This window comes from Ascaphus truei, chromosome 6 (assembly GCF_040206685.1).
Source record: "Ascaphus truei isolate aAscTru1 chromosome 6, aAscTru1.hap1, whole genome shotgun sequence".
Taxonomy (NCBI): domain Eukaryota; kingdom Metazoa; phylum Chordata; class Amphibia; order Anura; family Ascaphidae; genus Ascaphus; species Ascaphus truei.
The window spans coordinates 13511184-13536187 of NC_134488.1; the positions used below are offsets into that span (position 1 = coordinate 13511184).

Consider the following 25004-nt stretch of genomic DNA (forward strand, 5'->3'; position numbering starts at 1 on the left):
GCTACTGTCACTTTGCTACTGTCACTTTGCTACTGTCACTGTGCTACTGTCACTGTGCTACTGTCACTGTGCTACTGTGTCACTGTGCTACTGTCACTGTGCTACTGTCACTGTGCTACTGTGCTACTGTCACTGTGCTACTGTCACTGTGCTACTGTGTCACTGTGCTGCTGTGTCACTGTGCTACTGTCACTTTGCTACTGTCACTTTGCTACTGTCACTTTGCTACTGTCACTTTGCTACTGTCACTGTGCTACTGTCACTGTGCTACTGTGTCACTGCTACTGTGCTACTGTGCTACTGTGTCACTGTGCTACTGTCACTGTGCTACTGTCACTGTGCTACTGTCACTGTGCTGCTGTGTCACTGTGCTACTGTCACTTTGCTACTGTCACTTTGCTACTGTCACTGTGCTACTGTCACTGTGCTACTGTGTCACTGTGCTACTGTCACTGTGCTACTGTGCTACTGTGTCACTGTGCTACTGTGTCACTGTGCTGCTGTGTCACTGTGCTACTGTCACTTTGCTACTGTCACTTTGCTACTGTCACTGTGCTACTGTGCTACTGTGTCACTGTGCTACTGTCACTGTGCTACTGTCACTGTGCTACTGTGCTACTGTGCTACTGTCACTGTGCTACTGTGTCACTGTGCTACTGTCACTGTGCTACTGTGTCACTGTGCTACTGTGTCACTGTGCTACTGTCACTGTGCTACTGTCACTGTGCTACTGTCACTGTGCTACTGTCACTGTGCTACTGTCACTGTGCTACTGTGCTACTGTCACTGTGCTACTGTCACTGTGCTACTGTCACTGTGCTACTGTGCTACTGTCACTGTGCTACTGTGTCACTGTGCTACTGTCACTGTGCTACTGTCACTGTGCTACTGTCACTGTGCTACTGTCACTGTGCTACTGTCACTGTGCTACTGTCACTGTGCTACTGTCACTGTGCTACTGTCACTGTGCTACTGTCACTGTGCTACTGTCACTGTGCTACTGTCACTGTGCTTGTGTCACTGTGCTTGTGTCACTGTGCTACTGTGCTGCTGTGTCACTGTGCTACTGTGTCACTGTGTCACTGTGCTACTGTGTCACTGTGTCACTGTGCTACTGTGTCACTGTGCTACTGTGTCACTGTGCTACTGTGTCACTGTGCTACTGTGTCACTGTGCTACTGTCACTGTGCTACTGTCACTGTGCTACTGTCACTGTGCTACTGTCACTGTGCTACTGTCACTGTGCTACTGTGTCACTGTGCTACTGTGTCACTGTGCTACTGTCACTGTGCTACTGTCACTGTGCTACTGTCACTGTGCTACTGTGTCACTGTGCTACTGTGTCACTGTGCTACTGTGTCACTGTGCTACTGTGTCACTGTGCTACTGTGTCACTGTGCTACTGTGTCACTGTGCTACTGTGTCACTGTGCTACTGTGTCACTGTGCTACTGTCACTGTGCTACTGTCACTGTGCTACTGTCACTGTGCTACTGTGCTACTGTCACTGTGCTACTGTGCTACTGTCACTGTGCTACTGTGCTACTGTCACTGTGCTACTGTGCTACTGTCACTGTGCTACTGTGTCACTGTGCTACTGTGTCACTGTGCTACTGTGTCACTGTGCTACTGTCACTGTGCTACTGTCACTGTGCTACTGTCACTGTGCTACTGTCACTGTGCTACTGTCACTGTGCTACTGTCACTGTGCTACTGTCACTGTGCTACTGTCACTGTGCTACTGTCACTGTGCTACTGTCACTGTGCTACTGTCACTGTGCTACTGTCACTGTGCTACTGTCACTGTGCTACTGTCACTGTGCTACTGTCACTGTGCTACTGTCACTGTGCTACTGTCACTGTGCTTGTGTCACTGTGCTTGTGTCACTGTGCTACTGTGTCACTGTGTCACTGTGCTACTGTGTCACTGTGCTACTGTGTCACTGTGCTACTGTGTCACTGTGCTACTGTGTCACTGTGCTACTGTGTCACTGTGCTACTGTGTCACTGTGCTACTGTGTCACTGCTACTGTCACTGTGCTACTGTCACTGTGCTACTGTCACTGTGCTACTGTCACTGTGCTACTGTCACTGTGCTACTGTCACTGTGCTACTGTGTCACTGTGCTACTGTGTCACTGTGTCACTGTGTCACTGTGCTACTGTGTCACTGTGCTACTGTGCTACTGTGTCACTGTGCTACTGTGTCACTGTGCTACTGTGTCACTGTGCTACTGTGTCACTGTGCTACTGTGTCACTGTGCTACTGTGCTGCTGTGTCACTGTGCTACTGTCACTTTGCTACTGTCACTTTGCTACTGTCACTGTGCTACTGTCACTGTGCTACTGTCACTGTGCTACTGTCACTGTGCTACTGTGTCACTGTGCTACTGTCACTGTGCTACTGTCACTGTGCTACTGTCACTGTGCTACTGTCACTGTGCTACTGTCACTGTGCTACTGTCACTGTGCTACTGTCACTGTGCTGCTGTGTCACTGTGCTACTGTCACTGTGCTGCTGTGTCACTTTGCTACTGTCACTTTGCTACTGTCACTGTGCTACTGTCACTGTGCTACTGTGTCACTGTGCTACTGTCACTGTGCTACTGTCACTGTGCTACTGTGCTACTGTCACTGTGCTACTGTCACTGTGCTGCTGTGTCACTGTGCTACTGTCACTGTGCTGCTGTGTCACTGTGCTACTGTCACTTTGCTACTGTCACTTTGCTACTGTCACTTTGCTACTGTCACTGTGCTACTGTGTCACTGTGCTACTGTCACTGTGCTACTGTCACTGTGCTACTGTGCTACTGTCACTGTGCTACTGTCACTGTGCTACTGTCACTGTGCTACTGTCACTGTGCTACTGTCACTGTGCTACTGTCACTGTGCTACTGTGTCACTGTGCTACTGTGTCACTGTGCTACTGTGTCACTGTGCTACTGTGTCACTGTGCTACTGTCACTGTGCTACTGTCACTGTGCTACTGTCACTGTGCTACTGTCACTGTGCTACTGTCACTGTGCTACTGTCACTGTGCTACTGTCACTGTGCTACTGTGCTACTATCACTGTGCTACTGTCACTGTGCTACTGTCACTGTGCTACTGTCACTGTGCTACTGTCACTGTGCTACTGTCACTGTGCTACTGTCACTGTGCTACTGTCACTGTGCTACTGTCACTGTGCTACTGTCACTGTGCTACTGTCACTGTGCTACTGTCACTGTGCTACTGTCACTGTGCTTGTGTCACTGTGCTTGTGTCACTGTGCTACTGTGTCACTGTGTCACTGTGCTACTGTGTACCTGTGCTACTGTGTCACTGTGCTACTGTGTCACTGTGCTACTGTGTCACTGTGTCACTGTGCTACTGTCACTGTGCTACTGTCACTGTGCTACTGTCACTGTGCTACTGTCACTGTGCTACTGTCACTGTGCTACTGTGTCACTGTGCTACTGTGTCACTGTGCTACTGTGTCACTGTGCTACTGTGTCACTGTGCTACTGTGTCACTGTGCTACTGTGTCACTGTGCTACTGTCACTGTGCTACTGTCACTGTGCTACTGTCACTGTGCTACTGTGTCACTGTGCTACTGTGTCACTGTGCTACTGTGTCACTGTGCTACTATCCTACTGTGCTACTGTGCCACTGTGTCACTGTGCTACTATCCTACTGTGTCGCTGTGTCACTGTGCTACTGTGTCGCTGTGTCACTGTGCTACTGTGTCGCTGTGTCACTGTGCTACTGTGCTGCTGTGTCACTGTGCTACTGTGTCACTGTGCTACTGTGCTGGTGTGTCACTGTGCTACTGTGTCACTGTGCTACTGTGTCACTGTGCTACTGTGTCACTGTGCTACTGTCACTGTGCTACTGTCACTGTGCTACTGTCACTGTGCTACTGTCACTGTGCTACTGTCACTGTGCTACTGTGTCACTGTGCTACTGTGTCACTGTGCTACTGTCACTGTGCTACTGTGCTACTGTCACTGTGCTACTGTGCTACTGTGTCACTGTGTCACTGTGTCACTGTGCTACTGTCACTGTGCTACTGTGCTACTGTCACTGTGCTACTGTCACTGTGCTACTGTCACTGTGCTACTGTCACTGTGCTACTGTCACTGTGCTACTGTCACTGCTACTGTCACTGTGCTACTGTCACTGTGCTACTGTGCTACTGTGTCACTGTGCTACTGTGTCACTGTGCTACTGTGTCACTGTGTCACTGTGCTACTGTGTCACTGTGCTACTGTGTCACTGTGCTACTGTGTCACTGTGCTACTGTGTCACTGTGCTACTGTGTCACTGTGCTACTGTGTCACTGTGCTACTGTGCTACTGTGTCACTGTGCTACTGTGTCACTGTGCTACTGTGTCACTGTGCTACTGTGTCACTGTGCTACTGTGTCACTGTGCTACTGTGTCACTGTGCTACTGTGTCACTGTGCTACTGTGTCACTGTGCTACTGTGTCACTGTGCTACTGTGTCACTGTGCTACTGTGCTACTGTGTCACTGTGCTACTGTGTCGCTGTGCTACTGTGTCACTGTGCTACTGTCACTGTGCTACTGTCACTGTGCTACTGTCACTGTGCTACTGTCACTGTGCTACTGTGCTACTGTCACTGTGCTACTGTGTCACTGTGCTACTGTGTCACTGTGTCACTGTGCTACTGTGTCACTGTGCTACTGTGTCACTGTGCTACTGTGTCACTGTGCTACTGTGTCACTGTGCTACTGTGTCACTGTGCTACTGTGTCACTGTGCTACTGTGTCACTGTGCTACTGTGTCACTGTGCTACTGTGTCACTGTGCTACTGTGTCACTGTGCTACTGTGTCACTGTGCTACTGTGTCACTGTGCTACTGTGTCACTGTGCTACTGTGTCACTGTGCTACTGTGTCACTGTGCTACTGTGTCACTGTGCTACTGTGTCACTGTGCTACTGTGTCACTGTGCTACTGTGTCACTGTGCTACTGTGTCACTGTGCTACTGTGTCACTGTGCTACTATCCTACTGTGCTACTGTGCCACTGTGTCACTGTGCTACTATCCTACTGTGCTACTGTGTCACTGTGCTACTGTGTCGCTGTGTCACTGTGCTACTGTGCTACTGTGCTGCTGTGTCACTGTGCTACTGTGTCACTGTGCTACTGTGCTGGTGTGTCACTGTGCTACTGTGTCACTGTGCTACTGTGTCACTGTGCTACTGTGTCACTGTGCTACTGTGTCACTGTGCTACTGTGTCACTGTGCTACTGTCACTGTGCTACTGTCACTGTGCTACTGTGTCACTGTGTTACTGTCACTGTGCTACTGTCACTGTGCTACTGTGCTACTGTCACTGTGCTACTGTGCTACTGTGTCACTGTGCTACTGTCACTGTGCTACTGTCACTGTGCTACTGTCACTGTGCTACTGTCACTGTGCTACTGTCACTGTGCTACTGTCACTGTGCTACTGTGTCACTGTGCTACTGTGTCACTGTGCTACTGTGTCACTGTGTCACTGTGTCAATTTCATGTTTTTAAATGTTTTAAAAGCCAGAACACTAAAATTGGGGTTTCTGCCCTCGCCGCGCTCGCATCTTAGCGCGGGAAGGCTGGATTCATCCCGCGGTTTCACATCGGGATTCCGATGTACATGACGCGCGAAGTGTTCGGATAACGGCCGCTGCGCCCGTATACTAGTATTGTACAATTACTGCACAGACGGGCTGGAATATTTGGTCGCTGTGTTTGTAATCGGCTCTGCAGGTTCACATGCTCAGTAAGGCCACGTCCATGCTTGGCGTGAACAAATGGGCGTGCCTCAATGAGGACGGCCATAGTGCGCAGGGCGACGGTGCGGCCAATTTCATTTATTTATTTTGCTGCGTAGCGGCCGGGTCACGTGAGTAGTTCCGCCCCAGGGGGTGAACCATCCCAGCCACACACCCCCATCACGTCTCCCCTATGCCACAAATCGCCTATGCTGCAGGCGCGCGCGGCGCCATGCGCTCCGTCTCGCTCGCGCATGGCCTAAGTCCTGAAGGCCCCTCTCGTCCCGGCATTACTGACTGCCCTCTCCCCCCTTTCTCATTCCCTTGGCTTCAGGTACCACCTCAAAGATGTAATTGTGGGCAAAATCTACTTCCTGCTCGTGCGGATCAAGATCAAACACATGGAAATCGACATCATTAAGCGAGAAACGACTGGCACCGGGCCCAATGTCTACCACGAAAACGACACAATCGCAAAGTACGAGATCATGGATGGAGCCCCCGTGAGAGGTTAGTAGTGACAAGCAGAAGCTGTGAGCCATTAGCTCAAAGGGACAAACACTTGTAGCTACCACATCATGAGGTCCGGCTCTCCAGGGGCCCCGTTAAGAAGCGGTTACGTCATGGGCTTGTTGCTTGTTTCCTAGAGAGCGATCTCATTAGACTTCTGTTCCTGCCATTAGTGGCAACATGGTCGTGATCAGTACCAACGCAAGCGATCACACGTCCGCAATGTGATGGAGAGGCTCTGGCACCCGGGTTCAATGGTCCCTCTGGCCCTCAAAGTGTAAAGAGTTATATCTAGCAGAGGCGGAAGTAGAGGAGGTGCAGAAATCCCCTCCTCCCCCCCCCCCCCCCCCCCATTGCCTGTGTTGCAGCGGTGACTTAACCTGTCACTCAGCACTGCGGTCGGTCACAGCACTCGATCCTGCTTCACTACCGTGACATGACAGCAGGAGTGGGTGCTGTTAACGGCTGCAGTGCTGACTGACAGGTGTGTTAGTGCATCTCCTGTCAGTGAGGAGAGAGTGGCGAGCAAGTCAGGCAGAGAGCAGCAGGACTCGGCCCGTCCCTGCTCTGCATAATGTGAGGAGGGAGGAGTGTCTGTGCTGCTGTGTGTATGTGTGCTGTCTGTCGGTGTGCTGTATCAGTGTGTATGTGTGCTGTCTGTGCTGCTGTGTGTATGTGTGCTGTCTGTCGGTGTGCTGTATCAGTGTGTATGTGTGCTGTATCAGTGTGTACGTGTGCTGTCTGTCAGTGTGCTGTATCAGTGTGTTTGTGTGCTGTATCAGTGTGTATGTGTGCTGTCTGTCGGTGTGCTGTATCAGTGTGATGTGTGCTGTCTGTCAGTGTGCTGTATCAGTGTGTATGTGTGCTGTCTGTCAGTGTGCTGTATCAGTGTGTATGTGTGCTGTCTGTCAGTGTGCTGTATCAGTGTGTATGTGTGCTGTCTGTCAGTGTGCTGTATCAGTGTGTATGTGTGCTGTATCAGTGTGTATGTGTGCTGTCTGTCGGTGTGCTGTATCAGTGTGTATGTGTGCTGTCTGTCAGTGTGCTGTATCAGTGTGTATGTGTGCTGTATCAGTGTGATGTGTGCTGTCTGTCAGTGTGCTGTATCAGTGTGTATGTGTGCTGTCTGTCAGTGTGCTGTATCAGTGTGTATGTGTGCTGTCTGTCAGTGTGCTGTATCAGTGTGTATGTGTGCTGTCTGTCAGTGTGCTGTATCAGTGTGTATGTGTGCTGTCTGTCAGTGTGCTGTATCAGTGTGTATGTGTGCTGTATCAGTGTGTATGTGTGCTGTCTGTCAGTGTGCTGTATCAGTGTGTATGTGTGCTGTATCAGTGTGTATGTGTGCTGTCTGTCAGTGTGCTGTATCAGTGTGTATGTGTGCTGTATCAGTGTGTATGTGTGCTGTATCAGTGTGTATGTGTGCTGTATCAGTGTGGATGTGTGCTGTCTGTCAGTGTGCTGTATCAGTGTGTATGTGTGCTGTATCAGTGTGTATGTGTGCTGTCTGTCAGTGTGCTGTATCAGTGTGTATGTGTGCTGTATCAGTGTGTATGTGTGCTGTCTGTCAGTGTGCTGTATCCGTGTGATGTGTGCTGTCTGTCGGTGTGCTGTATCCGTGTGTATGTGTGCTGTCTGTCAGTGTGCTGTATCAGTGTGTGTGTGTGTGTGCTGTCTGTCAGTGTGTATGTGTGCTGTCTGTCAGTGTGTATGTGTGCTGTCTGTCAGTGTGTATGTGTGCTGTCTGTCAGTGTGCTGTATCAGTGTGTGTGTGTGCTGTCTGTCAGTGTGTATGTGTGCTGTCTGTCAGTGTGTATGTGTGCTGTCTGTCAGTGTATGTGTGCTGTCTGTCAGTGTGCTGTATCAGTGTGTATGTGTGCTGTATCAGTGTGTATGTGTGCTGTCTGTCAGTGTGCTGTATCAGTGTGTACGTGTGCTGTCTGTCAGTGTGCTGTATCAGTGTGTACGTGTGCTGTCTGTCAGTGTGCTGTATCAGTGTGTATGTGTGCTGTCTGTCAGTGTGCTGTATCCGTGTGTACGTGTGCTGTCTGTCAGTGTGCTGTATCAGTGTGTATGTGTGCTGTCTGTCGGGGTGCTGTATCAGTGTGTATGTGTGCTGTCTGTCAGTGTGCTGTATCAGTGTGTATGTGTGCTGTCTGTCAGTGTGCTGTATCAGTGTGTATGTGTGCTGTCTGTCAGTGTGCTGTATCAGTGTGTATGTGTGCTGTATCAGTGTGTATGTGTGCTGTATCAGTGTGTACGTGTGCTGTCTGTCAGTGTGCTGTATCAGTGTGTATGTGTGCTGTCTGTCAGTGTGCTGTATCAGTGTGTATGTGTGCTGTCTGTCAGTGTGCTGTATCAGTGTGTATGTGTGCTGTCTGTCGGTGTGCTGTATCCGTGTGTATGTGTGCTGTCTGTCAGTGTGCTGTATCAGTGTGTATGTGTGCTGTATAAGTGTGCTGTATCAGTGTGTATGTGTGCTATCTGTCAGTGTGCTGTATCAGTGTGTACGTGTGCTGTCTGTCAGTGTGCTGTATCAGTGTGTATGTGTGCTGTATCAGTGTGTATGTGTGCTGTCTGTCAGTGTGCTGTATCAGTGTGTATGTGTGCTGTATCAGTGTGTATGTGTGCTGTCTGTCAGTGTGCTGTATCCGTGTGATGTGTGCTGTCTGTCGGTGTGCTGTATCCGTGTGTATGTGTGCTGTCTGTCAGTGTGCTGTATCAGTGTGTGTGTGTGCTGTCTGTCAGTGTGCTGTATCAGTGTGTATGTGTGCTGTCTGTCAGTGTGCTGTATCAGTGTGTATGTGTGCTGTATCAGTGTGTATGTGTGCTGTATCAGTGTGTATGTGTGCTGTATCAGTGTGTATGTGTGCTGTATCAGTGTGTATGTGTGCTGTATCAGTGTGTATGTGTGCTGTATCCGTGTGTATGTGTGCTGTCTGTCGGGGTGCTGTATCAGTGTGCATGTGTGCTGTCTGTCAGTGTGTATGTGTGCTGTCTGTCAGTGTGTATGTGTGCTGTCTGTCAGTGTGCTGTATCAGTGTGTATGTGTGCTGTATCAGTGGGTATGTGTGCTGTATCAGTGGGTATGTGTGCTGTATCAGTGGGTATGTGTGCTGTATCAGTGTGTATGTGTGCTGTATCAGTGTGTATGTGTGCTGTATCAGTGTGGATGTGTGGATGTGTGCTGTCTGTCAGTGTGCTGTATCAGTGTGTATGTGTGCTGTATCAGTGTGTATGTGTGCTGTCTGTCAGTGTGCTGTATCAGTGTGTATGTGTGCTGTATCAGTGTGTATGTGTGCTGTATCAGTGTGTATGTGTGCTGTATCCGTGTGTATGTGTGCTGTCTGTCAGTGTGCTGTATCCGTGTGTATGTGTGCTGTCTGTCGGTGTGCTGTATCAGTGTGTATGTGTGCTGTCTGTCGGTGTGCTGTATCAGTGTGTATGTGTGCTGTCTGTCAGTGTGCTGTATCAGTGTGTATGTGTGCTGTATCAGTGTGTATGTGTGCTGTCTGTCAGTGTGTATGTGTGCTGTATCAGTGTGTATGTGTGCTGTCTGTCAGTGTGCTGTATCAGTGTGTATGTGTGCTGTATCAGTGTGTATGTGTGCTGTATCAGTGTGGATGTGTGCTGTATCAGTGTGGATGTGTGCTGTCTGTCAGTGTGTATGTGTGCTGTATCAGTGTGTATGTGTGCTGTCTGTCAGTGTGCTGTATCAGTGTGTATGTGTGCTGTATCAGTGTGTATGTGTGCTGTCTGTCAGTGTGCTGTATCCGTGTGATGTGTGCTGTCTGTCGGTGTGCTGTATCCGTGTGTATGTGTGCTGTCTGTCAGTGTGTGTGTGTGCTGTCTGTCAGTGTGTATGTGTGCTGTCTGTCAGTGTGTATGTGTGCTGTCTGTCAGTGTGTATGTGTGCTGTCTGTCAGTGTGCTGTATCAGTGTGTATGTGTGCTGTATCAGTGTGTATGTGTGCTGTCTGTCAGTGTGCTGTATCAGTGTGTACGTGTGCTGTCTGTCAGTGTGCTGTATCAGTGTGTATGTGTGCTGTCTGTCAGTGTGCTGTATCCGTGTGTACGTGTGCTGTCTGTCAGTGTGCTGTATCAGTGTGTATGTGTGCTGTCTGTCGGGGTGCTGTATCAGTGTGTATGTGTGCTGTCTGTCAGTGTGCTGTATCAGTGTGTATGTGTGCTGTCTGTCAGTGTGCTGTATCAGTGTGTATGTGTGCTGTCTGTCAGTGTGCTGTATCAGTGTGTATGTGTGCTGTATCAGTGTGTATGTGTGCTGTATCAGTGTGTACGTGTGCTGTCTGTCAGTGTGCTGTATCAGTGTGTATGTGTGCTGTCTGTCAGTGTGCTGTATCAGTGTGTATGTGTGCTGTCTGTCAGTGTGCTGTATCAGTGTGTATGTGTGCTGTCTGTCGGTGTGCTGTATCCGTGTGTATGTGTGCTGCCTGTCAGTGTGCTGTATCAGTGTGTATGTGTGCTGTATAAGTGTGCTGTATCAGTGTGTATGTGTGCTATCTGTCAGTGTGCTGTATCAGTGTGTATGTGTGCTGTATCAGTGTGTATGTGTGCTGTCTGTGAGTGTGCTGTATCAGTGTGTATGTGTGCTGTATCAGTGTGTATGTGTGTTGTCTGTCAGTGTGCTGTATCAGTGTGTATGTGTGCTGTCTGTCAGTGTGCTGTATCAGTGTGTATGTGTGCTGTCTGTCAGTGTGCTGTATCAGTGTGTATGTGTGCTGTATCAGTGTGTATGTGTGCTGTATCAGTGTGTATGTGTGCTGTATCAGTGTGTATGTGTGCTGTATCAGTGTGTATGTGTGCTGTATCAGTGTGTATGTGTGCTGTATCAGTGTATGTGTGCTGTATCAGTGTGTATGTGTGCTGTATCAGTGTGTATGTGTGCTGTATCAGTGTGGATGTGTGCTGTATCAGTGTGTATGTGTGCTGTATCAGTGTATGTGTGCTGTATCAGTGTGTATGTGTGCTGTATCAGTGTGTATGTGTGCTGTATCAGTGTATGTGTGCTGTATCAGTGTGTATGTGTACTGTATCAGTGTGTATGTGTGCTGTATCAGTGTGTATGTGTGCTGTATCAGTGTATGTGTGCTGTATCAGTGTGTATGTGTGCTGTATCAGTGTGTATGTGTGCTGTCTGTCAGTGTGCTGTATCAGTGTGTATGTGTGCTGTATCAGTGTGTATGTGTGCTGTATCAGTGTGTATGTGTGCTGTATCAGTGTGTATGTGTGCTGTATCAGTGTGTATGTGTGCTGTATCAGTGTGTATGTGTGCTGTATCAGTGTATGTGTGCTGTATCAGTGTGTATGTGTGCTGTATCAGTGTGTATGTGTGCTGTATCAGTGTGTATGTGTGCTGTATCAGTGTGTATGTGTGCTGTCTGTCAGTGTGCTGTATCAGTGTGTATGTGTGCTGTATCAGTGTGTATGTGTGCTGTATCAGTGTGTATGTGTGCTGTATCAGTGTGTATGTGTGCTGTATCAGTGTGTATGTGTGCTGTATCAGTGTGTATGTGTGCTGTATCAGTGTGTATGTGTGCTGTATCAGTGTGTATGTGTGCTGTATCAGTGTGTATGTGTGCTGTATCAGTGTGTATGTGTGCTGTATCAGTGTGGATGTGTGCTGTATCAGTGTGTATGTGTGCTGTATCAGTGTGTATGTGTGCTGTATCAGTGTGGATGTGTGCTGTATCAGTGTGGATGTGTGCTGGGGAGGGGACGTAGTAGGAGAAACTTGCCCTGAACGCACAAACACCTAGTCCCACCTCTGTGTCTGCGTGGGGCCTTTTTTTTGGCCGAATCTGACACCTATACATATCTTTAACCCTTAGAGAAGGAGTGCGCAAACTGGGGGGTGCATCGATTTAAAGAGGCCTCGCGCTTTTGCTCAGACGCATTTAGATGAATTGCCGGGGGACAGCGCAAGGCCTCTGCAACCTCAACTTGCCAGGATTCAGCCGGCTTCTTGTCATGTCGCCATGACAACGCGACATCAAATGACGCAGCGGGATCATGTGGCGTGACGCGTCGTCATGATATCGTGTGTCATATGACGCTGTGACATCATTTGATGCGGGGTCACAGGAGAGGGTGCTGGCACACGGGGGCGCAGCTCAAACACTGTGCGCACCGCTGCCTTACCGTGCCCCCAGGACGTAGCTACTACTAGAGATTGTCAAAATCTGATCCGCTGGCACATTTGATGCAAAAATATGTGCCGAGTCTCCTAAATCCGCTCATTATTTTAAATTCACAAAATTCCCACAATTTGCTCAAGGTTTCCGACCCTGAAATATGGGTTTTGCTGGAGCGAGAGCTCTGGGCGAATTGTTTTTTACAGCCTTTTCTAGAATCCGCAAATGGATTTGTAATCAAATGGGCCCATTCTGAGACTGCTCCACAGATTTTCCTGTCTGAAACAAATCTGCAAATTTGCTGCGTATTTGCATTTTGGTGACAATTTCACCACTCTCTACTGCATCGTGGGTTCTAGCACTCAAAGGGTTAAATATATATTTTGCCGGTAGTTGGATTTCCTCTGGCTACTCTGGTTTGCCTGTCCCGTTGTTCGGAAAGGGCTTGCACAGCCAACAGCCCCATCTCTCCCTCTCCCCTTTATCTTTACCGCCTCTCATAAGGACAAGCTGGGATAAGGGTAGAGGTAACACTTGATTAACATACTCATTTAGAGGCCCCTAAGAAAAGCACTAATTAACTTCCAAGTGCACAAAACAGCCGACTCCTGTTTAAATATCTTAGTGCAGCCAATTCCATTCTTACAGGGTTGTTTTTGTCTGGCTGTGTGGGATTGTACCTTTTTAAAGGCGCAGAATACCCTTAGAAAATGTAGCATTGAAATAGTATACAGATAAAGTATATAATAAATATACTTTTCTTTCTCCTTGTGATTCCGGAGGTAGGGGCTTTTTTTCCCCCTTAATATTTTAATATATTTATTTTTCATCTGCATGTTCAATAGTGTAGTGCTATCTGTTTGTAATGTGTACTCAAGGGCATAGTCATCGCAGACAGGCTGCTCAGGGAAGCCTACGATGTAATGGGGAAAGGGAATAAACCGGAAACGTGAAGGACTTAGGTGGGATGTTTATTTCAATATATACTGTAATGTAACTGTAATGCTTCACTTTCCTGTCAGCAGTAGCTAATTATGTTGGGGGCAGATGTATGTCTTTGTAATTCAGCCTCTTCAAATGTTTGCTCCAAGGACAGCTGTATTGCTCCATTGTTACAACAAAAAATAAACCCAAAAACTTTTCTTCAATGCTGCAGTCTTTTACCTTCTGTGCAGAAGGAGAGATGTCTGTATAACCCCTGATGCGTTTCGTGGTTCTTACCACTTTTTCACATGGCCCTCCTGAAGAAGTGGTAAGAACCACAAAATGCACGAGAAGTCGCTTAAGGGTAACTTCTTCCATCTATTGGTTAAGAGTCTATTTATCATACACCATTATTATTATAGGCGTATCTAAGAATATCTAATACACGCGCACACACACCTGCATATACACACACCTGCATATACACACACACACACGACTCAACAAGACAGGCACTCCATATTTGCTATAAACTTGGTTGTTTATTCCTCAACGTTTTGGTCTCCCAGTGGAGCCTGTTTCAAGAGGAAACAACTCGGCATAAAGTGAAACCTTAAACTTAAATACCTTCTAAACCACACCAAAAGGTCTGTCATCAGTGTGGAAACCAAACTGTTTCCCAACAGCGTAAAGAGTTTGTATGCTTTCCATGCTAGCTAAATGATGTTCCAAGTGATAAATAACAAAGAGCAATGAAAATCAGCCATAATGTAAGTTCTGGAGTGGCTACCAGCACCCACCATGGAGGTAATTATATCCGGAAGCAGGGAGTCCTGGAGCTGAAATTAATGGGGTTCAGCTCCGGAGACCTCCTGCTTCAATCCTGTATAAAAATAAAAAACTGGCATGGATTGCCTCTCTAACAACACTTGTAGACCAAAGGGTATAGTATTACCTCTAAGGCCTCGGCCAGGCTCCCTGCTGGCGTGCTGAGGCTCAGGGAAAGCGGGTGCTTTCCCTCGCCTTGCGGTTGCTTTCCCTGCGCGCCGTCAGGGGGCGGGCCAGTGACGTCACGGAGCTGGTTCGCCCTCATTGGGCGAACCGCTCACGTGACCGGCCCTGCGCGCCGGCAAGCGGGGAAATGTAAAATTCTGGTAAGACCTGCGCTTCCGCGCGCTTGCGGAAGCGTAGGCGAGCCCCTACTAAAGCCGCTCTCATTGCGACTGTAGAGGCTCAGTGCTGAGCGGGAGCGCGCCTCCGCCAGCAAGCAAGTAACATGGCCGAGGCCTTACTGGGAAATAGTGCATCTTATGCATCTGCCACATTATGTAAAGGCTGCCAAATCTATACTTTTATTGAGACGACCTGGAAAAAGAGTATTCCATTTTAATAATCCAGAAGGTCTCTTGCTGGCATTATTTGTTAAAACTATAGTCCTTTTTGTTTTTTTGCATCAATCTCAATCCTTTCTATTCCTAATACCTTTAAGCATTTTGGATCTCTGTTTTAGATCAAACTGAAATATCTCGAAACACTGTATTGCCCCAAATCCCTATCACTGTTGCATGTGTGTCCCTGAAAACAGATTTTGCGTTCTAGTCCAATGTACTCTAGTCCACAACTGCATTCTAACCTGTAAGTAACACAACTAGAGTTACAATTGATAAAACTCTTTTAAACCTTTGACCTGTAGAATTAGATGTCAAATTATCCTTTTTATTCTCCATATTGTCGCAAGTAATGCATTGATTGCTTCTGCATTTAAAATAACCTAATGTTTTTGTGGATAACCAATTGCAATCCCGTTTGCAGTGTGTGTTTTTTTTTTTTTTTTTTTTTTGCTTAATCCTTTTTTTTTTTTTTTTAATTGGAAAAATATAACCAAGGATACAGAGTTGTCATGTGCACGTGACCGAAATTGGGACAGAGAGTTTCCAATAAACATTTGAACATTTTAACATATAGAGAAGGGGGGGACGACGACGGACAGACAGGGATGGAGAGGTGGGAGGGGTGGGGGCCCTAGACTCTTAACCAATAGATGGAAGAAGTTACCCTTAAGCGACTTCTCGTGCATTTTGTGGTTCTTACCACTTCTTCAGGAGGGCCATGTGAAAAAGTGGTAAGAACCACGAAACGCATCAGGGGTTATACAGACATCTCTCCTTCTGCACAGAAGGTTAAAGACTGCAGCATTGAAGAAAAGTTTTTGGGTTTATTTTTTGTTGTAACAATGGAGCAATACAGCTGTCCTTGGAGCAAACATTTGAAGAGGCTGAATTACAAAGACATACATCTGCCCCCAACATAATTAGCTACTGCTGACAGGAAAGTGAAGCATTACAGTTACATTACAGTATATATTGTATTAACATCCCACCTATGTCCTTCACGTTTCCGGTTTATTCCCTTTCTCCATTACATCGTAGGCTTCCCTGAGCAGCCTGTCTGCGATAACTGTGCCCTTGAGGCCAGCCCCGGCAGTCGGGACTCCAGCCACGGGTCCCACGTTTTGTGGAACTGCGGCAGTTTTTTATGGAGCATCGCTGTGAGTCCCTCCATAGTCATAACAGTGTTGATCCTTTTAACAACTGTGCCTCTAGTTGGGGCTTTTATTTGCTTCCAAGCCGCTGTGGCCGAGCATCTGGCGGCTGTGAGGATCGAGGAGATCAGTCTGCCCATTGACGTGGGGATGTTTTCAATAGATTTACTGAGCATGAAGGTCAGAGGGTCTAAGGGGATCTTTAGTCCCGTGGTCTCATGTATTAACTTTTGAATCATGGACCTAAATCTCTGGACATGACCACCAAATGTGGGCCATGTCTCCCTTTTGACCACATCCCCTCCAGCACAGATCAGGTGTGCCAGGGAAGATCTGGCTCAGCCTAGTCGGGGTCAGGTACCACTGGAATAGGATTTTGTATATGTTTTCTTTGGTGACTGTACAAATAGAGGTTTTAGTTGCCGATTCCCAAACATCCTTCCAGTCATCTGTGTCAATTGTCAGGTTTAAGTCCGCGGACCACTTTTGCATATATTTATGGGTTGGGGGATCCACTGTCCGCTCCGACCCCCTGTAGATCTCAGACTTGCTTAAGCCTTTTAATGAACTGGGAGCAAGATCATTTATTATAACAAAAGGCGCAAATCAGAGACACAGGTGCATGGATATACAACACCTGAAGGATAAATACGTGAACAAGTCCTATATTCGAGTTCCACAACGAGATGTACCTGTAAATGAGAAAGATACCAATATGGTGAAGTACGTTTATGAATAAAATTATTGCGCAAGCAACAGAGGCTACTTGCAATGTAGCAATATCCAACTAGCACCCTCTATCCACCTTTAAGACCCACCTTAAAATACACCTACTTAACGAAGCATACACGTAGCTCCGCTGATACTTTACATCTCATACATAAACCTTGCAGACGCACTTACCAGAACGCCCTTCTACTGTCTCTGTACGTTCTTCCTACCTACGATTAGATTGTAAGCTCTTCGGAGCAGGGACTCCTTTTCATAAATGTTTCTTTCATGTCTGAAGCGCTTCTTCCCATTATGAGTTATTTGTAATTTATCTGATTGTTACGTGTATTACTGCTATGTACGTTAATGGCGCTATATAAATAAAGTCAGAGGTTTTAGTCTTGCACACCTTAAATGCTATAATGTTAGCAATATACTTGCGTTTAAAGTACCGGTGCTCCGTGGTTCAGGAAAAAACCTGTCTGGTGTTTTCTCAGGATACATGTAAGTAAGTAGAGGATCCAGGGCACTTCGGATTTGCAAAAAAGAATTTATTCTCTTAGTGGCACACACAACGTTTCGAACTTCAATCAGTTCTTTATCAAGTGACTGGCTATATAAATAAAGACATACATACATTGCGTAACAAAATGCCCCTATGTTTACCCATACTAGATCTGATTTGGAAGCTGCGTTGTTGAACTTGGTAATAAAATAAATGGATTTAAAATCCGCTTGAGTTATGAGTTTACTTATAATCTACCAAAAAATTGTATCGATCGATATTGATAGTCTATTCATATCTCTATTCCTAATGTGAGCTGGTTCAATTAATGACACAAAGAAAACATTTGCGACATGTTTGTTTCAGTACAAGAGATTGAGATTGAAACTCCGTATTGGTCAGGCAAGTTCTGCGTATATGTCTGAATTGCCCCGAAGGAATATTGCTCCGCCAGCGTTGGTAATGATTGCTCTTATAATCCCAAAAAGTATTATAATGGAGATTATCAAATATTTTACTCGGTATAGTAAATAAACATTTCACTTGTGAGCGGATTCATGTCTCAGACAGGTCTGCAGCCCTGCTTTTCACCCTTATCTCCTAGTATACAGTGCAATCTGCTGCAGCCAGGGATTCTGGGTCATGACATGCAATGTACACACAGTCACATTTTGCTTCTCATCCATTTTAACATGGACCCCTATAAGCTCTATACTCTGTATAGTGAAATCAGAAGTGGTTCCAAACAATTGGTCTGTATGTTTGGATTTGAATGTAGACCATAGCAATATGTTAACCTTGTGTGCCTTGTATATTAAAGTCAGTGTGGGGCGTTAGTCCTTTTGTGTCATGATCTTTCTCCTATTCGTACAGGGGAGTCCATACCGATCCGGCTTTTCCTGGCCGGGTACGAGCTGACGCCAACCATGCGAGACATCAACAAGAAGTTCAGCGTGCGCTATTACCTCAACCTGGTGCTCATCGATGAGGAGGAGAGGCGCTACTTTAAACAGCAGGTGAGGGAGGGAGAGAGTGGACCCAATTTTTGACCCATCCAATACTGCTACTATTGCAAGAGCAAAAAAAATAGCAAAAGCGACACACTACTTGGTCATATATCGCATAACTCAAGTGCAATATGTGTGTATCTTGCCTTTCCGTGAATTATATCATGAGAAACATTAAAATATCCCCGCCAGTCATGCAAAATAGCCCCGTCTGTTTACGTTCCTGTGCAAGATGCAGGAGGCAAATCGTGGTAGTCAGAGGTTCTTTTCTCCCCTTTTTGTCTCCATTCATATATTTCTTGTCGGTAAATCATGCGGTTTTGAAACCTGGTATACAACGAAGCGGATTGAAACCGGAGTGGATTTCCAAGTATTTTTCTTTTGGAGGAAAAAAAAGTAAAAGGGTTTGATCTCCTCTATTATTCGTCCTGGCTCCATAGAAGTCTTTTTGCTTCTCAGTGGGAGGTCCTAGTTGCAGACCGCCAGACAGCCACACTTTACCGGACATGGATTATTGCAAGCTGCAGCTAGGGCATTCACTTTCCTTTTGCTGTTGCCCTTCATGATGATCAGTTGTTAGATCCCTCAGGGGTTCGCAAACATTTCCATATCGCCAACCACGTCACGCCTAGCTCAGTTTATCAATATAGTATATTTCTCTAAGGATGACTGCATATCCCTCTGTGATAGGCTGAGGGGCCTGTCGCTCACCCAGGCGCAGCCAGTGAGATTGCACATCCCTACCCCACTGTGATAGGCTGATCGGACTGTCACTCACCCAGGGACAGCCAATGTGACTGCACATCCTGTGTAATGAGATTGCACATTGACTGCAACATCTTAAAGCAGCAGTTTTGTTTTTTCCCACCAATATGTGCATCAATGCAATCTGTACACTGACAAGTGATTTGGCTAAGTTGCTTATCGATTTTTAAAGATTCGGCTCGAGGATTCTTTAAATTGCTGTCAGTGCTGTTTACTCACTCCTTTGTAAACTTTTCTGTTCTCTACAACTTCCCCACTCTCCTTCTATCCACATTTCTTCTTCTCACCTTCCCAACAACTGGTCCGGAAATAAATAATTGGACACTGACACAATTTTCATTATTTTGGCTCAGTACGCCACCACAATGGATTTTAAATGAAACAATCGAGATGCAATAGAAGTGCAGACTTTCAGCTTTAATTCAAGGGGTTGAACAAAAATATCATATGAAACGTTTAGGAATTGCAACCATTTTCATACACAGTCCCCTTATTTCAGGGGCTCAAATATAATTGAACAAATTAACAGAATCATAAATAAAATGTTCATTTTTAATACTTTGGCGAGAATCCTTTGCAGGCAATGACTGCTTGAAGTCTGGAACGCATGGACATCCCCAAACGCTGGGTTTCCTCCTTTGTAATGCTTTGCCAGGTCTTTACTGCAGCTGTCTTCAGTTGTTGTTTGTTCGTGGGTCTTCTGCCTTAAGTTTTGTCTTCAGCAAGTGAAGTGCATGCTCGATCGAGTTGAGATCAGGTGATTGACTCGGCCATTGCAGAATATTCCACTTCTTTGCCTTAAAAAACTCCTGGGTTGCTTTCGCAGTATGTTTTGAGTCATTATCCATCTTTAAAGTGAAGCGCGGTCCAATCAACTTCGCTGAATTTGGCTAAATCTTAGCAGACAATATATCCCTATACAATTCAGAATTCATCCGGCTGCTTCTGTCTTCTGTCACATCATCAATAAACACTAGTGACCCAGTGCCATTGTAAGCCATGCATGCCCATGTCATCAAACTGCCTCCACTGTGTTTCAGATGATGATGTGGTATGCTTCGTATCATGAGCCGTTCCAAGCCTTCTTCATACTTTTTTCTTCCCATCATTCTGGTACAGGTTGATCTTAGTTTCATCTGTCCAAAGAATGCTGTTCGAGAACTGGGCTGGCTTTTTTAGATATTGTTTGGCAAAGTCTAATCTGGCCTTTCTATTCTCGAGGCTTATGAATGGTTTGCACCTTGTGGTGAACCCTCTGTATTTGCTCTCGTGAAGTCTTCTCTTTATGGTAGACTTGGATAATGATATGCCTACCTCCTGGAGCGTGTTCTTCACTTGGCTGGATGTTGTGAAGGGGTTTTTCTTTACCATGGAAAGGATCCTACGATCATCGACCACTGTTGTCTTCCGTGGACGTTCAGGCCTTTTTGTGTTTCAGAGCTCACCAGTGCGTTCTTTTTTTCTCAGAATGTACCAAACTGGTGATTTGGCCGCTCCTTATTTCCTGCTATCTCTCTGGTGGATTTTCTTTTTTTTACAGCCTAAGGATGCCCTGTTTCACTTGCATTGAGAGCTCCTTTGTCCGCATGTTTTGGGTTCACAGCAACAGCTTTCAAATGCGAATGCCACACCTGGAATCAACTCCAGACCTTTACCTGCTTAATTGATGCTGAAATAATGAAGGAATAGCCCACACCTGTCCATCAAACAGCTTTTGAGTCAATTGTCCAATTACTTTTGGTCCCATGAAAAAGAGGGGGCTACATATTAAAGAGATGTAATTCCTAAACCCTTCCTCCAATTTGGATGTGAATACCCGCAAATTAAAGCTGATAGACTGCACCTTAAGCCCATATTAATAATTTAACTGTAACTTAAATTTCTTTTGGTACACAGCCGAAATAACAAAACTTGCATCAATGTCCAATTATTTCCGGACCTAACTGTATACCCCTCTGTGGTAGACTGAGCGGCCCCTTGTTCACCCAGGAAACACTGGGCGAGGGGGTTTTGATCGCAGTGGAAATTGCAAGGAGAGGAGGAGACAGATAAGAGAAGTAGGAGAGGGAGTGTAGTGTGCACATGGGGGTGGGGGGCAGACACGAGCAGGGATTGCAAAGAGGAGCAAGGCATGATGGAGGAGGGAGGAGGGAGGAGACGGCAAGGAGAGGAGAATACAGAAGGATGACGAGGGAATGTAGAGCAGTGTACACATCGGGCAGGAGGGAATGCAGAGCGGGGAGGAGAGACAGCAAGGTGAGTAGTGAGAGGAGGAAGTAGACAGCAAGGAGAGGAGGAAACAGATGAGTAGGTGGGAGTGTAGTGTGCAGAGAGGAGCAAACACAGTAAGACAGGGAGTGCAAAGAGGAGCAGGGCATGATTTGAGGCGAGAGTAAGGTGGGAGAAGAGTAACGAGACGGGAAGGCATTACAGGGAGAAGTGAAAACAAATAGTTTTCAGATATCCTTGATAGGCGTATATTGTCCCAGGTACAGCGTGTGTGTGTGTGTGTATACAAACACACACACACTGCCCATGCACATTAATATTTAGATCTTGGATGTTATGGAGACTTTAATGTGCTGTTTAATGTTTTGCTGTTGTATTTTTAGCCTTTAAGCAAACCTAGATAGAAACAAGCGATGTTACTCTAACCGGAGGACAATATTCAGAAAGGATAAGATTAACTGAATTTAACGTAATATTTATGGATATGTATATATTGTAGTCTTGATTACAATAATTTGAAAAGTGAGAATGAGACATGTTTTACCTTGTGTAGAACAATGGTTAAAAATACTGCTCCCCATTACTTCCCACCCCAGAAATCTGAAGCTTCTAAATGTGATGAGAAATGGCTGGTTTTACACTTCTCATCCCTACAATGAATGTACTGCAGCTAGTCTACAATCAGCCAAGGCAGGAGAATCACCACAGGCATTCATCACAGTTGCAGTTAATCAGGTCTTTTATATTCACATTCACACAACATGTATATTGCAAAAATGTTAAAGCAAGTACCTGTAATTGCAAAATATTATACATGTTAACTGCATTACAAACGAAATCCTACGAGACCATTATGACTCATTCAGTGCTACTTTATCGACAGAGATGGTAGTTCAAAGTTCTAATAACTGGACTGATAGACTTGTCATATTCTGACACCTACTAATGGAGTGCTTCATAAAAATATATATATATCTATATTGCACAAAGCTTTCAAAATCTGTGTTTCACATGTAGACACTTCAAGTGACCTGTGAGGTTTCAAAGCTCAACCCTTGTTAATTTTTCATAGATGAAATTATTGCTCTATTACCTACAACACATCTGAGATAAGATGGTAACACACACGGCGCTTGAGATGGTTAGTTTTACTGTTCATTGTGGTGGGAAGCACGATAATAAATAGTGTGGCATTAGCCCTCCACTTCAGAGTTTCTCCGCTGCCAGCTCTCCGCATTATGGGGATGTGTAGGGACAACAGCCGGTGCATACATGCCTAAATAATAATGACAAAAATCCCTCTAATGCACAAGTGAGCATGATCTGATACAGGCTGTGGGGTTCAAGGTCACAGGGTATTGTTGCCAAACACAGCCCTGACACCATGCACTTCTCTCATTTTACAGGAGGTGGTGTTATGGCGTAAAGGGGACATTGTGAGGAAGAGCATGTCCCACCAAGCTGCCATCGCCTCTCAGCGATTTGAGGGGACGAGTCACGTGGAGAGCAGAGCACAGCACAGCGGAGCTGCTGCAGGGGAATAGGAGGACGAGTGACGCCCTGTCCTGCAACTGCCCAGTTCTCTATTGAACGCATACACAGAGACTGATCCTCTCCAACCCCACCTTTCCCCCACCTGTGCAACAACCTCAGCACGGACACTCCGTGGGTCAAAGCGTTGAGGGATTAATCCAGCCTCGGTCACTGGCGGGGCAAATCCATCTCTTTTAGCTGCTATTTGACATTCAGTGAAATGGGGAAAAGAGAGGGGTATTCACCCCTTTACATTAAGTTTATACTTTTTATGCTATCATTGCCTTGTTAATATCACAGGCTCATCTGCCATTAAAGCCCAAGCGTGTCACAGAGGTGACGGGGGAATAAATAGCACTGCAAAAGTCAGTCTTAGAAGTTAGTGTAAACATGAAGTAACTATGAGAAGTGCCCTGTACTTTTTAAGGGTGCAGTTGTAGGTGCTGTTGGGATCTCGGTGCCAGTGACGAGTCTGTCCTGCCCGTTCTAAGATTCTGCCCCTTGTAAAATGCTGCTATTCTATACCAAAGTCAGGAGCAGCATTATACTGCGTGGCATGTCCCCTGTCCTTGGGTGGAGAGTGAGATGTCGGCAGTCGAGACCTTGTTACTAGGGCACCTGGTTTATGATTTAAATATGTTCTTTACTGTAGAGTGTTTATCTGCACTTCTCCCTTTTAGATTGGAGAAATGTCACAAATGCCTGAAGAATTCACCTAGAAATATACTGAATTTTAGACCAAGGAAAAATGTAGGATGGTGGTGTCATTAATTTAAAAAAAAAAGCCATGCCACAACTGTAGATAGAAAAGTGTAAAATGTAAGTACCTTGAAACTAAGAGTCCTTTGTTGCTATTTGTAACTATTACGCTTATGGTTCCTCTTGGTGAAATAATAGTATTACTCCATTCCATTGCCATGTTAGTGGGACCTCTGCCAGCACGGACAGTGTTGAACATAAATCATGGGTTAATCACACACACACACGAGAAATCCTCTTTATTTTATCCTTTACCAGTGGGGCTCACCGTACAAGAAAACCCTGTTACGCACTGGGGTCTCTTGTGGTCCTCCAGAAAACCTGGTCTGTTGTTAGCTGTAATACGTTAGTAGGACCAACATAGAAATGATGCAAGTGTCTGGCCAGCAGCTATGTGTCGTCCTTAATTTGTGCAACATTCAAAGATTTCTTTTCTCCAGCACTGGGGTCTGTGGCATATAGAGGTATGTTCACTCTTGCTCATGGTATATAAATTCTGTATTCTCAAACCATTATTCCATGCACCTGGTTCTCCGGAGTGCAGAAGTGAGTGGCTTGTACTTCATAGTGGTGAAGCTACGCTCAGTAATATATTGGTGTGACTTCTGGTAAAGATGGCCATTGTCTTGGCCAATCGTTTCAAAACATTTTTTTAAACACCCCCAAAACAAAACCTTTTTTAGCATCAGCGGTTTGGCAGCTGCAAATGTATCAACATACAATATGCCGGCAGTACCGCAGTATTTGAATTCTATAAAAAGGATAACCACGTAGGCTGCGTCCATAGTGCAGGATACGGCGCGAGACACGTAGCTCGCGCCGAAACAAACACCATCACGCCAATGCATCCGCTAGCGCGTGCACATGCACGACAGGGAGACCGGCGCTTCGCAATACAAACAAGTTTGTATTTCCCGCGTGGCGCCGGGTCGCGGAGGAACGCGGAAGCTAGCGCGTTCTACTATGGACGCAGCCTTAGGTGAAGAAAGGAAATATTTAGTAGGTGGCAAGTGATGTATACATTTGTAAGAGAGACTGCACCTTTTAAGCAACAGGTCTGTGCCTCAGATAGCAAAATTAGATTGTTAGCTCTTTGGAGCAGGGATGCATAGTGCCTGCATCAAGATTTACAAAGCACTGTATGTTGGTAGTCCTATAAAATGTTAATACCTTTAAATACTTTATAGGTGACCGTATTCCTTCTGTTGAGATCATGTTTGGACTTCAGACTATTCCATTGAAGCTGCAGTGTTTTCATGTCTATTATTTCAATGTGTTTTAACTGTCTATTTTACATTGGTTTTATTAGTCTCCGATTAAAAAAAAAATACTGCCTCACCAAAATGACCTGAACGTTCTGAAATCATTTCACAGGACCTTCTACTTCTCATAACCTATCCGCTTTGTTGGTTGTCACAATTACAGAATATGTGAATATATTTGAAAGTACGTAAATACTGTATGCTCCAGTTAGGGATGTGCAACAACTTGAACGTTTTGTTTGAAAGCTTTTTTCCCAAAATTGGTACTTTTTGCGATTTAGTGCAAACCTTGTTAAATTTTACTAAAGAAATCACTAACTTGTGTAAAAACGTAAATATTCGCAAAAACGGCGT

At 45.9% G+C, this 25004-nt stretch overlaps 1 protein-coding gene across 1 annotated transcript in view; it reads left to right on the forward strand.

The window, feature by feature from the left end:
• VPS26B (VPS26 retromer complex component B) overlaps positions 1–24732 on the forward strand; it is a 45455-nt gene extending 20723 nt beyond the window's left edge. The window contains exons 4-6 of the mRNA XM_075603375.1: positions 6090–6265; positions 17969–18111; positions 22503–24732. Coding sequence (XP_075459490.1) covers positions 6090–6265; positions 17969–18111; positions 22503–22640 — 457 coding nt within the window. The 3' untranslated portion in view covers positions 22641–24732. The remainder of the gene's footprint in view (positions 1–6089; positions 6266–17968; positions 18112–22502) is intronic.
• Positions 24733–25004: the final 272 nt, after the last annotated feature.